Here is a 17,408-nt window from a genome sequence, read left to right on the forward strand (position 1 = left end):
ACTGTATTAAAGGGTCACAGCATTAGGAAGGTTGAGAACCACTGAAGCGGTTGCAGGTGTCTCCTGCCTCCTGCAAAGAACTACTGCAAATGGAGCTTGTTGCTCCAGGCCTACTGGAGCTCAGGGGGACGGGACGCTAGAGCAGTGGCCGAGCTTCTCCTAGTCCTGGAGCTCTCCCAGTGACAGGACCTACCTCTCAGTCGGCCTCTGATGCCCAGCAGGGACACAGAAATAAACTATGGGGAAATGTGCCCCTCACGAAGGCCTTCCCTTAATCTCTGGCACTTAGGAACGGTTTTTAAACAACAGTGTATGAATTTTATTATCTTTCCCCCAAAGGTAGTGGGCCCACAAATCCCTATTCATGCCCTAATTGGGAAACTTTCAATGTATTACTCAAGAGGGAAGAGTGGGGCTTAAGGATGCGCCATCCAGCCATGGGGGACATGCCAATGCATTTTCCCTCCTGATAGGGGCAGTTGAGGGCTCCACTCCATCCCCGCCGCGGGGGCCTTTCTTTTCTTCTCCCCACCAGCTTTGAGCAGGCCTGTTTCAGATTGGCCTTTTTATGTTTGATCTAAAGAATAGTTGTTGGCCAATTCCATCTTTTCATCACTGCTCTGCCAGGCCTAGATCCAAGCGGCTTGTCAGATGCTCATTAACTCCCCCTTTGGCTCTTTGCAGTGTGTCTCCTAAGCTCATTGTGCCAAGAACTCGCGCTTCTTTCTCCGCTCCATCAGGGAGACAAATTACTTTCCAAAAAAAAAAAGGGGGGGTGAATCGGCAGGGACGGTTTAATGAGAATTTCTCCAGGGCTGGCTGTGGAAAGCGATGTAGTTAACATTCGGTGGACTTAATTGGACTTTTCTCTTCTGCCTCCTTCAGAAAAACTCCGAAGCTATCCTGTTAATCTCTCATTTGTAATCAATTGTGTTGACTCAACAAAAGTCTAGGTTGTCCTTTCTTCCTTTCCCAGACAATCCTTTGTTGCCTCTAAATGCCTCATTCTTGAGCGCTCCTGGTCTTGTAGATGGGCTCGATTGTTGACAGTTCATTACTGCGCTTTTGTCCATTTAATCTCCCTCGCTGTGTTTTGCATGTGCATGGCTTAATGAGCTCCTTTGGCAATTAACATGTTTCTAGCAGCAAACTGGTTGCTCAGACATTTGGAGAGCGGAGTGCAGGGAAAAGGGCAACCCAGCTGCCGGAAGGTTCTCTGCTTCCAAGGCCCTGTGTCACCAGGAGCATCTCTTCCCTCTCTTTGGGTACACCTGGGACAACCTTCCTTCTCCTGAATCCCCCTCCTCTTCTCTGAAAGGGGTGGGGGGGAGGAAGAGGTGAACATTTGGTGGGCTGGGAGGGAAAGCTTGGAACGTTCAGCCAGGCAAATGGAGTTTACACCCAAAGGGATTTTTTTTTCTCCAAAAAATAAAAAAAAATTACAATCCGCACGCCTGCAAATGCTGGCAAGTTTGAAGTGTCATTCTTTACAGAGAGGAACCTCTAACCCCCACCCCCCCTAGGCACTAGGCCTGTTCAAGCTGTTGTGTTCGTGGCTGTGGCTTTGGAAAGAGGGTTCTCCCCCCCCCCCTCTCCTTAAAAAAAATATATTATTTGAAGCTTGCTGGCAAGATTGCTGAAGTGTGAGCAGTCATGGACAGAAGAAACATCTTGTGGGGGAAAAGATAATTGGAGCCTTTTGTGTGGATGCGAGTGTGTGAGGAAGAGAGAGGGAGAGTCTGACAGAATTACCCTCCCCCTTGATTTTTTAGCACTTTAATATTGTGTGTCGCAAAGGATGGAAGAATGAGTCAGTGTTAGAGCCCACCTTTGCCGTGCGGAGAAGGATTTATTTATTTATTTGCGGCGCTCGCAAAATGCAAGTCATGCAGGCACAGAAAGGGAAATGGGTTCCCCCCCCTTCCTAAGGTTCACGTTCCCCCCTCCCCCAAGAATTGTGTCCACATTTCCACAAGAATCATTGGGGAGGGGGGGATTTCTCATCTAGCACTAGGCAGGCCTCACACGGCACACTTCTGAAAAGCCACGAAATGGACAGAGTTGTCTTATACCAAACAGCCAATGGCCTACCCAGTATCACAGGAGCTTCCCAAGACCCTTTAATACTCATACCCTGTTTCCCCTAATATAAGACATCCCCAAAAAATAAGACATAGTAGAGGTTTTGCTGAAGTGCGAAATATAAGGCATCCCCCGAAAGTAAGACATAGCAAAGTTTTTATTTGGAAGCATGCCCGATGAACAGAACACAGAAAAATAAGACATCCCCTGAAAATAAGACATAGCACATCTTTGGGAGCAAAAATTAATATAAGACACTGTCTTATATTCGGGGAAACACGGTAATACCCTTTAACACTTTAATACTCATAATGGCTAAGAAAAGTGTGAACTCTGTTCAACCTTTGGTGATGCAGACCTGCTTGCTGATATTCAACAGCTCCCCTTTGGAACCTCTCTTTGCAAGAATGATGACTTACAGGTCAACAGTAGACTGTCCTGATAGGCTGAAATGGTCCATCACAGGTTTCTCAACCAATGACCAATTTTTATATTACATTTGTTACTATTTATTCTTTTGAGAAGAGTATAACTAGTGTATCGCTCAAGGACACTGTTGACAAACAGATGTTTGTATTGGTTCTGGTGGGTTTTCCGGGCTGTGTGGCCTTGGTCTGGTGGCTCTTGTTCCTAACGTTTCGGCTGCATCTGTGACTGGCATCTTCAGAGGTGTATCACAGAGGGAAGTCTGTTACACACTGGGATACACCTCTGAACATGCCAGTCACAGATGTAGGTGGAACGTTAGGAACAAGATCCACCAGACCCTGGGAAGGTCTTGCACAGTGTGATGTGCTGGGTGGGGTGATGACTCGCTGCTGAGATGATGATGAAGTGGAGCTTGTGTGTTGAGATACCTGCCACTCAAAACAGGTAGCTGCGGGGAAAGGGACAATGAGAGACTCTACAGTTTTGTGTTGAGAACTTGCTGGAGGAATCTGGTGGGCTGTTACTGGAAACAGGATGCTTGTGTAGGTTCGGGGTGATATAAATGCTCATATTATAAGGGCGAAGAACGCTGGTCCCTTGAAATGGGCCCTGTTGGCTACTGTTTTTAGAACCCCCTGCCTCCATTGAGGGACCCCCTCCCCCAGTTTGGATTTCTCTACCATGTATCCCTTTGGCAATGCACCTGCTGAGGAGGACAATCTAATCCCAGCTCTGCATTATTTTATCCAGAACCACCTATGTCTATGAGCCCAGGAGGAACCATTCTTTTGGCAGTTAGTTGCCTTCCCATTCTTCTCCCCTACACCATCCCCCCCCCCCCCCACACACACATACCAGAGAGAGAGAGATGGCTTGGTTAGACACTCCCTTCTGTCAGTCAGAGTCATACCTTGGCTGAGGGTATAGCTCCGTCCAAGTTGGAAGTGGTTCACACTCCTTGGAATCTTCCTTTCAGTATGGGGGGGGGGGGCAATGTCAATACTGGCCCCTGGCAAACCCAACAAGGTCCAAGGGGAACAGAGCATATTCTTGAACTCTGAAGGGAATGAGCAAGAATGCAGGAGAGTCCAACTCTGAACGGCTCTTGAAAATTGTTCAGAAGAGGACTGGGTCCTTTCTATGTGGTCTGAAGAAGTGTTTAGACCTTGGCTTGATGAAGACCCAGGGTCAATAATGAAACAAATGAACAAATTCCTAAAAATTCCCTTCTTGCATTGAGGGGGTTCCAGCCCAGAACAAGGTGAAATCCCTCCAGATGTTGTTTTACCACCATGTGGAGAAGAGACGAGACAATGAAGGAATTTCACAAATGCTCGGCAAGTTTCATGAATGAAGGAGTAGTGCCCTGTGTGTCCCTCCACCATCCACTTGACCTCTACGTTGACACCATTCCCTGCCAAAGGATCTATTGGGTGTATCAGGAGCCAAAGGGTAACAATGCCCAACGATACCATCATTTCGGTGCAGTTAAGCAGGAGGAAGAGGTGGTGGATCTTCATACAGTTTGTAATCAGACCTGAACTAAGCTGGAGATTCCCAGGTGCTTCTCCTAATTGTTCAACCTGCATCTTTGTAACACCGTCTCTAAGTGATGCCTGAAGTAGATGAATGATTTGTGCAGCATCCTGTAGGAATATGGCAGTGGTGGCGAACCTTTGGCACTCCAGATGTTATGGACTACAATTCCCATCAGCCCCTGCCAGCATTGGCCATGCTGATGGGGGCTAATGGGAATTGTAGTCCATAACATCTGGAGTGCCAAAGGTTCGCCACCACGGGCTTATGATGACCAATGGGAGGGGCCAAAATGAAAGATAATGTGGGGGTGGGGCTTTTGGATTTCCTCCTAATTTGGGCTTGGTGAGGCCCGGAGTGGTGAAGTGGGGTTAGGCTGAGAATCTGTGACTATATCCCCATGTGGCGGTGGGACTACAGTATGTAGCACGCTTAACTTTTCTCACTTCACACTGTTGTGAGCTGGGACAGTAGTAAAAGCACGGCAAACATAGTGTAGTTGCTGGTATTATAGCTGGAGTGCGGGGTCACAGTCAGTGCCTCTGGTTGCATCAGGTGACATTATAATTTCAGGATATGTGCATGGAATGAAATTCCTTAGCTCAATGACGTATTAGGGGATTATCAGTGATACCAGCACAATGCTTTCATACCACCCATAGTCATGAGAGGGACTGAATGTGGAATGGGTTCCCTTCTCTGACTTCCTTCCACCCTGTGCTGGTGGCTTTTGTCCTGTACTGTCTTCATTCCATCAGTATTACAGAAATACTCCTCAAGCCTCTCAAATACACCTTTTACGATGCTTCTTACTCGTTTTGGTTATGAGACTGTAAGAGTGGAGACTGGGTCACGCTCTTCAAATGCCTGAAGGGTCGTCAAGTGGAAGATGGCCAAGACTCTGCCGCGGAGCTCAAGATTCAATCTAACGGGCTTTAAGTTACAGGAGGGCAGGTTTTGGTTGTACATCACAAGCAAGGCATGAATGAAAAGGCCTTGACCTGTAATCAGCCCCAAGACAGATACTCAGAGGTACGCTTCTTCTGCTCGGTTTCAGAAGGTGATAGAATTACGATCAAAACAATTCATGCCAGTCAAAACTCCCCTGTTGAAGACGGGCTGTGTGTGCATATATTCTTTAAATGTCTTCTATCTTTCACGAGCTCTGAGTGTTTGTGGAGGTGGGAGGATTGGGGAAAGCAGCTCCCTCCTCCTCCTCTTCCTCTTCCTCCCACTCAGTCACAGGGAATTCTGCAACCCACACTCTTCGGTACAACTTGGGCTTCTGCCCCTTTGTTTTCATCTACCCTCTATCTATATCCGGTGATGCGTTTTTGTATTTATGATCCCACTTCTTTCAGAATCAAGTGTTGCATTCTTCCAGTCATGCCATGTAAATCAATACAAAGTGGGTGTCGTTGCCCGTTTGACCATCTGGACTTGGCTACTGTTCTGGCTAAGCCAGGAAGGGTTGCCTGCACTTGGTGGTTCACCTACCTTGCATTTAAGGACGTTCTGCCATGACTTGGTTGAACTAGGCCTGATGGGGGTGATACAGAAAAGATAAGGGGGGTGACTGACTACATATGCTTCATACTGGAATTCACCGTGCCTGTGCTGTTGAGACAAATAGCACGCCTATTAGTCTAACTTTCCTACAACCCAGGCCTAAGTTCTGCTGTACCTACATTCAGGCACTGAAGATGGGGAGTACTTCTGTGTCTGCCAGTCTAGCATGAACAGCAAAAAGAACTAGTATAGCTAAAGAAAAAATAGAGGTGCCGTAAACCCCATGTTTATTTTGGGCTGAAAGAGACTACTACAGGTACCCTGTGGAGGAGACGCCCAGTCCAGATCCTCACTCTGCTATGAAGCAGAGGGACATTCGGTCAGTCGCATTAGCTATCACCCTGGCCTCCTTGCAGGGTTGTTGTGAGGCTGAAGGGAAGGGAGAGCCACAGGCACTGCCTTTTCTTCCTTGGACGAATAGAAAGGCCATTCATTGATGGATTACCAGCATTGCACGTTTTTAACAAATGCGGGCCAGGAGAAAGGTCTGCTCCAGAACTTGGAGAGTTGTCAGATGGCGCTACGGCAGGGCAAGGCAACCAGGACTCCTCGAGAGACAAGAATCTGCCATGCGCCGATTGGCCCCTTCGTCTTCCCTGCAGGGACCTTTCAGAGACACCCGTGGTCAGCCTGGCAGAGGTGTTGTGCCCCTCGCCCAATGTTTTGGAAAGACCTCCTGAGTCATCACTTGTGGTGAAAAACGTCAGAGTCCCTCAACCCCCCCCCCCCCCAGTCGCTGATGTGATGAGACACCAGGCACAGCTGCCTGTTCCCTTCCTTCCTATTGTGACTGAAGCGTCTGCGTTTAGTTTGAGCTCCTGCAATTACAGCCCCAACAATATCACCTTCACATGTGTAACGGAGACAAGGACTCGGTGTGAAAAAAAAAATACAAAAATAGTGAGTCTTTTTCAGACCTCTGCCGGTTGGAAAACGCTGGAGTAGCACTTCTGGAAAGAAATAACCTCCCTGCTCTCTCCCCCCGCCCCCCCCCCCCAATCCCACTAAGGCTCTTTCAGGGACTCATAAATGCCTGGTCAGTTTTCCTGTTCCAAAATCTTGGTTCCAGTTGAAATCGGAGAGAAATCCAAATCTGATTTCAAGAAGAGCTGGGCTTGAAAAGGAGTCACAGGCCCTGAGGGAGAGTCTGCAGGCACTGAAGAGTCTAGGCTAGGGGAAAGTGGGATTCCCTTTGGTGGAGTCAAAGATGCAAATCAAGAAATGTCTTCTAAGCGGTTCCCCCCCCACCCACCCACCCCACTTCCTTCAGCAAGCCAGGAAGTGTGTGTTTTGACCTGCCTCGGTTTCGAAGAGCTGAGTTCTCCACCATCAGCAGCCCTCTGAGCACTGCTCTCTTTGCCTCAAATGGCATTGCACGTTTGGCTTTTTATACAGAAGAGAAGCAAGTTGTGTCAACAACCAGGTATTTGAAGCCTTCCAGACCATTCGTTGTGTCCTTCTTTCCTGTCTTACAAAAGGTAATCCTGGAGAAAGTGCACCTTGCTTCTCATATAGCAGTGGTGGCCAACCTATGGCACGGGGTGCCAGAGGTGGCACTCAGAGCCCTCTCTGTGGGCACGCACAGAGTCACACACACACATACACCCCCACCCCCACACACACACATCTAGGCTGGCCTGGGCCACTGGGCTCGATTATTAGCATTAAACCTAAGACCTAATTTTGGGGAAGCAGTGTAGGTAACCCTGTTAAGTGCTGTTAAACCCCACCGATTTTCATGTGAAGAACTAAAGTGCGATCCTTTACCCGGGAGTAAGCTCAGTTGCTGGCAATGGGGCTTGCTTCTGAGTAAACCCTCCTAGGGTTGTGATTCACCCATTGGGAGAGTTGCACGGTTGCTTCAAAGCAAAGCCACTGACAACCACCAAGCTTGCTCCCGAGTAACGCGTGCCTCTGATCCAACCGTTTTTTAAAAACTAAAACCTCAGTATTCAGGTTAAATAGCCGTTTTGGCACTTTGCAATAAATAAGTGGGTTTTGGGTGGCAGTTTGGGTGGCAGTTTGGGTCTCGAAAAGGTTCGCCACCACTGTCACATAGTGTGCGTCCCCTCCTCCCCTCGCAGCAAAAGGTTTTCAAGTCAAAGTCAAATTTCCACCTATTTGTTCGTAACTGTCGGAGCTAAATAAATGTTGCTGGGCAGGAGCAGTAAGAATGGCTTAGGAAAAACCTGTATGACCTGTTGAGGGTTGTCTTGGAGGTCCCTGAAATCAAAAGTGGAAAAAGCCATCCTGGAGAGAGCAGAGACACGTCCCTAAGGGGGCAACCCCAACCCTCAAAAACTTACAAGATGTGTGCTGGTTGTAAGGATTACAGTTTGAACACACCTCTAAAAGAAAATCTAACCTGTGCAGGTGGTATGCCCTGACTTGGATTGTCCAGGCTATGCCCAATCTTGTCCGACCTCACAAGCTAAGCAGTCGTCCTAGTCAATATTTGGGTGAGAGTCCAGAGAGAGCCAGTGTGGTGTAGTGGTTAAGAGCAGGTGGACTCTAATCTGGAGAAGCGGTTTGGGGGACTCTTACCTAGTGAACCAGATTTGTTTCCTTGCTTCTACATTCCTGCTGGGTGACCTTGGGCTAGTCCCAGTGCTTGGGAACACTCTCAGCCGCACCTGCTTCGCAAGGTGTCTGTTGCAGGGAGCGGAAGGGAAGGAATTTGCAAGCCACCTTGAGTCTCCTTACAGGAGAGAAAGGTGGGGCATAAATCCAAAACTCTTCTTCTCTACGCAGAGGTAAATCACCTCTGAATGTCTCCTGCCTTGAAAACCCCCATGGGGGCCCCACAAGTCAGCTGCAGCTCGATGCTATTTTTCACTACCACCAAGGACGTTTTGCTGTAGTGAAGGGCTCACAGTCCACAGAGCATTTCTGTGTGTGTGTGTGTGGGGGGGGGGGGGAATTCATTGATCCTACTATGGTGGGGATTGGGGGAAGGGAGGGGGGAAGCCAAGCTTAGTGATTGAAAGCTCTTTGGGCTAGGATCATCTTTGGCCTGGCACATTGAGTCTGCTCAGCATATCTTTAACAGATATGGTGACTTTTTAAAAAGCGATTCCTACCATTCTAAAACACGGTTCCAAAGACACAATATGGAAAATAAAAACAAATCCAGATCTTAAACTCTCAGCTTGAAAAAAAAAAAACCTTCTGTTCTCCCTTGCCACAGTTTTAGCATTTGTTTCAAGTCATCCCTTCGAGGCCATGGGCTGCTTTTAACATGAAACCTCCTGCCTGCAGATTTCTGGTATTCTGCTTCTGTTTCTATGATGCCAATTGTGGCAGGCCTGGGAGCCAGTCAAACTCACCATGTCAAACATATTTTTTTTTTGCAACATAAGTTAGTTTTGCAGGAAAGAGTAACTGAAAAGCAAGTCCAAAACCATAGCAATTGCCCCTGATTTCCTCTGAAATTTTTCAGTTGCCACATCAATACGCGACAACAAGAGAATCCCCGTTGCTGTGACATCAGCCCGGGGCCAAACCTGTGGTCGAGTTTACAGTGCATGTCCACAACTGCCTTTCCAGTTAAAGAAACTCAGGTCGCAGAGTGTAAGAGACCTCAGCCAGTCCGAACAGAAAAGACCAGATTAGCTAAGAGGTATTTATAGATATACTGTCTCTGAATATGGAGGTTTTGTTTAGCTGATCTGTCTGAAGTGAGCCCAGCGGGAAAATCGTCTGGAGTCAGTCTGCTAACAATGGAGATTTGGAACATGTCTGTTCACCAAACCACTTGGATTATTAAAAAAACAACGACATGAAAATCAAAATGCAACACACACATACCCAATCACTTCCCTTGTGCAAAATGGCCAGAATGTATCAGACTAACAGGACAGCAGGTGCGAGATGATTATATTACCCAACAGTAAAGTTATTCAAAAGCCAAAAGGAACTTTGGAAACAGCCTCGCTGGCCTCCCCCTCCCTGCCTCTCCCATCCACCCCCAGCTAGGTTGTTATTTTAAGCTGAAAGGGAGGCTTTGCTCTGGCTGCCTGCAACTGGCTCATGGGGGGGGGGGGCAATCTTTAAGGGAATATGTGGAGGGGATGTGTGTGTCCAAATATATAACCTACATCATTGGGAACACAGAAGAGGAAGTAGACGTCTCTCTTGCCACAGTCTTATGGTCCCTGTCCCCTCCCCCCCAATTAAAAATCATTCTGGCTAGAATTATGCCAGTCTAAGATCACTGAACTCAGAGAATAAACTGGAGTAACTCTACATAGGACGGCCATATAAACTCCTAGACAGTCCCCATTTCACCCATTCCCTACTGAATGGGTGTCTTCTTGTACAAGAACTGTATATTTACTTATTGAAGGGGGGGGAATGTTTCTTATTGCCCTACTAAATAGGTATTTTCTTGTTGCCCTACTAAATAGGTATTTTCTTGTACAAGGACTGTATATCTACTTATTGATTTTTTGGGTGGGAGGTCCTTATTTCCCTACTGAATGCATGTTTTATTGTACAAGAACTGTATATCTATTGCATTTTGGGGCGTGTACTTTATTTCCCTACTGAAGATATATTTTCTTGTACAAGAACTGTATATCTACTTCTTGAATTTTTTGGGGGGTGTTGTTTATTTCCCTGCTGAATGGGTATTTTCTTGAACAAGAACTCTATTCCTACTTACTGAATTGAGGGGGGATGTTCCTTATCTCTCTACTGAGCTGGTATTTTCTTGTACAAGAACTGTAAATCTACTTCTTGAATTGGGGGTGGGGAGGCAAATTGCTTACTTCTGGGAACTTGGCTCCCTTTTATCCTTCCCGCTCTTGTTTTACCCTTGGATTGGTGCCACCAACAAATCCTCCAAAACGGTGTCTCCTCTTGGCCACCCATAGATGATAACTTGAGTGGGGCTTACTCTTAAGAGCGCATTCTTGGGGCAGGGGGGCGGTGGGGGTTGAAGGGAACCCTTCCTAAGAACGGGCGGAGACTGTGACCCCCCTGGGTGGGGAGGCCTGGCTTATCGGCCTTCAACCTCCCAGTTAACAGCAGGGAAGGGGGAGCAGCGTGGAAGGCTTTCCCCAGGGTGGGGGGGGGGGTCCCCCCTTTGGTGTCCTTCTTCATGGCCCAGCTTGGATGGAGCAGCACGCTCGGGGTCGCCTGGGCTCCCCTCTGGACCCACACACTGTGGGCAGAATCCGCCTCAACCTATTAAGGAGGTTTCATTGGGGGGGGGGCGAGCAGAGCAGCCTCCCTTGAGTTCATGCAGCTCCCGACTATCCATGTATTCTGATTTAATTTGTTTGCAGGAATAAGGAAGGTGGGGGGGGGGGGAGGAAGCGCCGGGGCTGCTGGGCCCTAATGGGGGCTGATTGGATGATAATGCGGCTTGAAGGGTCTGTGTTGTGGCTCTTCATTTGGCTCATTACGCCGACCAGCGAGCGTGAGATCGCTTCCTTGCAGCCGCGTCCAGGGGCTGGGGGGGGGGGGGGGGGCAAAAAAGGCGCACCGCCACAAACGGCCGTCCAGGAAATGACTTAACTGCGCCTTAATTGAGGGATCCCCGAAAGGTGACACGTCGGAGGGGAAAAGGGACCCGGCCGCGGCTTCCCGGGGCGAGCTGGACGCGCGCTTGCCGATGAAAAGGAGTCTCGTTTGGCATTTCTCCCCATCACTACCACCGCCCCCCCCCCCCTTTGCCAGGAAACCTGCCTCTTGGCTAAAGGGACGGCGTGGGGAGAGAACTTGTGGTGGGTACTGGTGGCAGACGCCGGGGGGGGGGGAGGGGTGCGATTTGGCCTTCCTTCCTTCCTTCCTTCCTTCCTTCCTTCCTTCCTTCCTTCCTTCCTTCCTTCCTTCCTTCCTTCCTTCCCTTTTCTTTCTTTCTTTCTTTCTTTCTTTCTTTCTTTCTTTCTTTCTTTTCCTTCCTTCCTTCCTTCCTTCCTTCCTTTTCCTTCCTTCCTTCCTTCCTTCCTTCCTTCCTTCCTTCCTTCCTTCCTTCCTTCCTTCCTTCCTTCCTTCCTTCCTTCCTTCCAACCCAGGATTTCTGAACTGCTCCCTAAACTTGAAACACTCAAACAAAAGAATAAAACCGTTCCTATTTCCTCCGAGTCTCAGCCATGGGATGAATAGCTCCAGAGATGCTACCACCACATAAGAGAGTTTGCTTTCTAATCCTTTTTTTTCCCCAAAAGGGCCCGGAACCGAGATTCACCCCATTTCCTAACAAACAGGCCAGGGAAAGAGGAGGCTAGCCAAGTCTTGGGGCCGGCGCTTCCCCCTGGCTGGTTTGGGAGTCTCCGTTGACGGGCTAGCTGGTTTTTCAAACGGCAACCCCAACATTTGCAGTGAGCCCCTCTCTCCCCCGATCGAGGCAACCCCATAACGCGCGGGCTGCCTTTTCAACCGTCTCGCCGCTCTGCTTTCCTGCAGTCCGGACGCGGCGCCGCCAGTCCGGTTTCCACTCGGAACCGAATTCCCGGCCGGGCTCCGGAGTGGAGCGCAGCGCAGCGGCACCGCGGCGGCCGGATCGCAATGCGACTTGACGCCGGGCTCCCCGCCCGCTGCCCTTTGGAGGGGATCTTATCAGATCAGCGGGGCTTGCCAGGAGAAACCTCCGGTTGACTGGGCAGAGGTCGCCAGGATCGCCCCGCGGGGGCCTCTATTTAAAGCCCTCATCACTAATCATCATCATCATCATCATCATCATCATCATCATCATCAAACAAAATATCCACAAAGGCCTGAGGGGGGGGGGGGAGAGCGGGAAATAAGACTCCTACCAAACGACCCGTCAATGGCCTCATAGATGATATATTCCTTATCCGGGTGTACATTTAAAATTTAAATTTACAAGCCTATATACATACACAGTGTACATATATACACGCGGAAGGCGTGGCTCTTACACGCCCGGAGAAGCAACGAGGGCGATCCGGCATCCGCAGCCGCGCCGCTTGCGAGAAGTCCTCTTCCATAGAGGCATTTAAGTTAGATTCAGAGCGCTGTCTTTAAGGTTCGTGCACGGGAGGAGGCGGCGGGCTCGTCCCCTTTGGTGGGGAGCGAAAGGAATCGTCCGGGCGGGTGGGGGTGGGGGGGTTCTTTGGGGGGGTGGTTGCCCCCCCAATCCCCCATTGCAGGCCTCTGGGGCGGAGACGGGGGATCCCCTTATAAGAGGGCCGGCCTAGCTCTGCCCGGTCCGCGGGAGCTCCTTGGGGGGGGCGGCGGGGGCGGGCGCGGCGGGGTCGTGGAGCTTCCGCACGTGCTTCTTCAGGTCAAAGTTCCGGCAGAAGCCCTTGCCGCAGGTGGCGCAGGTGAAGGGCTTCTTGTCGTTGTGCGTGTGCATGTGGAAGGTCAGGTTGTAGATCTGGTGGAAAGCCTTGTTGCAGATGGTGCACTTGTACTGCTTCTCGCCGCTGTGCGTCAGCTTGTGGTTCTTGTAGTTCCCTGCGGGGATGAGCGCGGGGAGACGGGGAGGTTAGTGCCAAGAAGGGAGGGTGGGTGGGTGGGTGGGTGTCCCCCAACCCCCAAGCCCCCTCGGCCGCCCATTCCTCCCCAAATCCAGGCCTTCCCCCGCCCCCCGCTCTTTATCCTCCGTTTTGGTTCTTTTCCTGCCCTCTGTCGCCGGCCTTCATTAGGGAAGTGTCCTGCAAGGGACAGTCCAGAAGTTGTCAAACTCGCTCTGCGTCAAGCCACCCCCCCCCTTCCCCTGCGACCGGCGCGGGAGACCCTCGACGCCGGGTCAGCGTCCTGACCCGGAGCAAATGGGAGAACCGGGATTAGGACTCGAATTAGAAAAAGCAGCGGGAGGGGGTGGGGAGGGGAGCCCGGGCGGGCTGCCCAATGTAGACACCCCGGGCGGGAAGTTTGGCCTGATCCGGAGTCACTCCGGCTAATCCGGGTGTTCCCGCCGTCGGGGAAAGCCGTGCGTGGAAAGAGAGGCAGCGAGGGAAGCGCTTGGCCCGGATCGTGCCCTAATGGGGCATCTCTTGGCCTCGCCGTCCATGTCCCACGGCACGGCTTCCCCTCCGTCTGTCGGGCCCCCCTGCGGGCCTTCGGAGGGATCTCCGGCCGGCAGGCACGGAAGCCCTTCGGCTCCTTCCAGGCAGGGCGCAAAACCGGCGGGAAGATGCGGAGGGGAAGCCCCCCGTCGCAACCCTGGGCCCCACCGCGAAACGGACCCTCCCGCTTCCAACCCGCCGCAAAGCGATTCCCTTCCAGGCGCCTGATTTGATTTTTTTTCGTTCCGCTTCGGTGCCCAGAAATCATTTCCTTCTCTTTCCAAACAAAGTACCCGGCACAAATAAAATCTGACCCCCGCCCCAGGGAGGGAAGGGGGGGGGGAATCAATAAAAGTTCCACAAAACAAACAATAAAAGTTAGCCTACAAAACTTAGCAAAAGTTTAACGAAGCAAACTACAGAAGTGCAGCAAAAACGAACACACGTTTCAGAAAACCACCAGGGGAACACAAATAAACAAAACAAACAATCAACGCGAAACAAAACAAAGTGTAAAAAAAAAAATAAACGAAACAAAGAATCGTCGTTTAACGAACCAAAAACGTTAGCGGCAAAAACTACGGGACCAGGGCCACACAACCGGGAAAACCCACAACTGCCAAACAGAAACTATCCCTCCGAAGGTAGAAGACGATCCACATCACATCACAATTTTTTGGGGGGCAGTTGTTGTAAAAACCAGGTACCTTTTTGATGAAATCCTTTGCCGCAAAATTCGCACACGAAAGGTTTGTAGCCCGCGTGGATCCGAATGTGGGTGTTTAACGTGGAACTCCTATTGAAAGCTTTCCCGCATTGGCCACACTTGTGAGGTTTTTCCTGTTTGGGGTGGGGGGGAAACAAGAGGACGTTTTTAAGACCGGGGCAGGAAGAGCCAGTAGCAAAACTTTCTTCCCCACACCTTCGCCTCCCAGGCCGACTGAGCGCCGGCCTGTCGCTCTTCTTATTCTTTTTTTTTGGGGGGGGGGGTGTTTGAGGACCAAGACCCCACCCCCCAGCCGGGCTGCCGGGCAGGCGACGTTACCTGCGTGTGGATGATCTTGTGGCGGCACAGGGTGCTGGCCTGGCGGAAGCCTTTGCCGCAGACTTTGCACACGAAGGGCCTGGCGCCCGTGTGGACCGGCATGTGGCGCGTCAGGTTGTAATGGGCATTGAACACCTGCGAGGAAACACACCAGGCGGGACACTCTTCGACACCCCACTCTCGATTCTCCTCCCTGGGCCCCGTCTGGGGAAAGCCTTCCTGTCCGAGAGGCACCTGGGATCGAACCCTCCTCGGTTGGGCGCCGGCTTATTTTCTCAATTTGCTGCCGCCTTAGTCTCTCTCTCTCTCTCTCTCTCCCCCCCCCCCTCGCTTTGCTGAACGGAGCGGTGGCGGGTGGCGGCGCTACCCAGTGGGCACTTCACCCTGTTCAGCCTTTCCCCAGACGGCTCAAGATGTACATCCGTTCGGCATCTTCCAAGGCAGGCGGTGGCAGGCCAAGACTTCCTCGTTCATTTCCAAGGTCTGAGCCTGAACGCCCCGGCAAACCAAGGAGCGCTCGCTCTCTCTCTTTCTCTGCTTCCCCTCTTTAGCAGGGAAGCGCGCCATCCTGAACCCACGCATTGGGAAGAACATCCCTCCATTTAGGATCGCGCTGGGAATAGTCTAACGGGGCCTCCGAGAGCTACCGTTGTCCCGATGAGCACAACTTGGTGAGGAGTTAGAAACCCTTCCAACCTTTTGTGGGGGAGGGGGCGGGTGAAGGAAGCCCCCGCTCCTCTGGGCCTGCGATCCGGCTGGGGTCAAGCGTGGCGCCCCCTAGTGCATCTCTCCCCACCCCCCACCCCCCAGCGCGCAGGGCCCGGTGGCCTACCTTGCCGCACACTTCGCAGGTGAAGTTCTTGGGCTTGCCGTCCGCCGAGGCGCCGCCGGAGCCGCCCATCTTGGCGTGGTGGCTCTTGGCGGCGGCTTGGCTCCTGTCGGCGGCCAGCGCCGAGTTCTCCTTCATGACCTGGTCCAGCTGGCCGGGCAGGCGCTCCTTGTGCGGGAACTGCGCGTTGGGCAGCTTGTCCGACGGGGCCAGCCCGGCCAACTTGGCGTTCTCCAGCAGGAAGAGCTTTTGGTGCACGGACAGGGCGGCCGCCGCGGCCGGCCCGGACGAGTGCAGCAGGCCGGAGGGAAAGAGCTGGCCGACGGGCGGGAGCAGCTCCGACGGGGCGTAAGCGGCGGCCGACTCCAGGTAGTTGAAGTAGTAGAGGCCGGCGCCGTTGGGCGGCACGGCCAGCGCCTGCGGCTTGATCACCCGGCCCGGGCCTGCCGGGGCCAAGGAGGGAGGCAGCTCGCCGCCCTTGGCGCAGCAGACGCCGCAGTTGGCTTTGCAGAAGGCGGCGGCCGCTGTCGAGCAATGGCGCAGGCTGCTCTTCCACAGCTCCGAGTAGCTGAGCAGCGCCTTGGAGGGCGCCTCGTAGCCGGGCAGGGGCTGGATGGGGATCACGCAGGGCACCGGCGCGCACAGGCCCAGCAGCTTCTTGTGGGGCGACTCGGTGCGGCGCGCCTCGAAGGCGGCGGCGGCGGGCTTGAAGGGCTGCGGCGGTGGCTCCGAGCCCTTGGCCATGATGCGCTCGATGGAGAAGGCCAGCGTCTTGGCCGGGTTGGCGGCTCCGTGGCGGACGCAGGGCGCGGGCATGACGGTCTCCAGCGACGCCGACGAGGCCATCTCTGGGCAGGGGGCGGCAGGTGGGAAGGACGCCCGGACTCGCGACGAGCAGCCAGACCTCACCCATTCAAAAAGCAAACCGAAAATCCCGTTACATGAGAACCGCAACCCAACATCCATGCATTTGATCAGCAGAGGAGAAAGAGCTTAGAAGGGAGCCGGGCGCTGCTCGGTCCTCCGGCTCCGCATTCCGGAAAAGCCAGGAGACAAAACCATTTAATAAGCCCCTCTCCCTCGTTCTCTGCACCCCCCCCCCCGCCCCTGCATCTCCTCCCCCATTTACATTCAAATAAACGCAGGCGAAGCGCAAATGCGCGCGGGGAGAGTTGAGCGCTGCTCATTACGCACGACGGGGCGGAAAGTCGCCGGCAAACTCCGCGCAAGACCCGCCGGAGTGGGCCCGGGGAGGCGAGAAAGGCGGGGAGGGGGCGCCCCCCAACCGCCACCCCTCTTACGCTGCCCCCCCCCCGGTGTTCTGGTGGGCGGGGAGGCGGGGGGGGGGGAACCCGGCCTGGGATGAGTTACCTTTGCCCGACGCCGAGAGACGCATCCGAGCGCCGGCCGTGCAGAGGCCACACAGTCAGCTCGGGATAACCAACATCTTCCCGAGCGTCAGATCGCTGTCGCTTACATTTAAAGCTGACATCACATGAAGTCACTTGCAGCAGAATGACATGGGGTTTGGGCCACCGTGGGGGGGGGAGGGGAGGGAGGGAGGGAGGGGAGAGAGAGAGAGAGAGAGAGAGAGAGAGAGAGAGAGAGAGAGAGAGGATTTCTTTCCCCAGCCAAACGGTTCTCCAGTTCAGGTCCTGGGCTGATTTGTCTTGTTTGCTCCTTGTGGGGGAACAGAAGAAAGGACCCCCTCCTCCTCCCCCATTTCGGGCACACTCTTGATTCCTTGCAAGGGGGAGGGGGTGGGAGGGGGAGGGGGAGGGGGAGCGGCTTCCAAGCAGCGGAGGAGCCGTTTTGCATGTGGCAAATTAGGAAGGGAAGTGCGATTCGCGAGTTGGGTGCAAAGCAACGGCGCAGTTAGAAAAGCCACCGCGGAGGAGCGGGGAGAGGGGCTGCATTTATTTATTTATTTTTAAAAGGG

At 52.5% G+C, this 17,408-nt stretch overlaps 1 protein-coding gene across 2 annotated transcripts; it reads right to left on the reverse strand.

Moving 5' to 3' along the window:
* Positions 1–11,553: 11,553 nt before the first annotated feature.
* FEZF2 (FEZ family zinc finger 2) lies at positions 11,554–17,133 on the reverse strand. Of its 2 annotated transcripts, XM_048492172.1 has the most exons (5): positions 16,841–17,133; positions 15,473–16,373; positions 14,641–14,775; positions 14,303–14,435; positions 11,554–13,041 (listed from the first exon to the last, which is right to left on the reverse strand). In XM_048492172.1, the coding sequence occupies exons 2-5, from the start codon at positions 16,313–16,315 to the stop codon at positions 12,779–12,781; spliced, it is 1,374 nt and encodes a 457-aa protein (XP_048348129.1). In that variant the 5' UTR covers positions 16,316–16,373; positions 16,841–17,133; the 3' UTR covers positions 11,554–12,778. The 2 variants fall into 2 exon arrangements, with proteins under 2 accessions (XP_048348129.1, XP_048348128.1); XM_048492171.1 differs by lacking the exon at positions 16,841–17,133 and having other exon boundaries at positions 15,473–16,542.
* Positions 17,134–17,408: the final 275 nt, after the last annotated feature.

This window comes from Sphaerodactylus townsendi, linkage group LG03 (genome assembly GCF_021028975.2).
Source record: "Sphaerodactylus townsendi isolate TG3544 linkage group LG03, MPM_Stown_v2.3, whole genome shotgun sequence".
Lineage (NCBI taxonomy): Eukaryota > Metazoa > Chordata > Lepidosauria > Squamata > Sphaerodactylidae > Sphaerodactylus > Sphaerodactylus townsendi.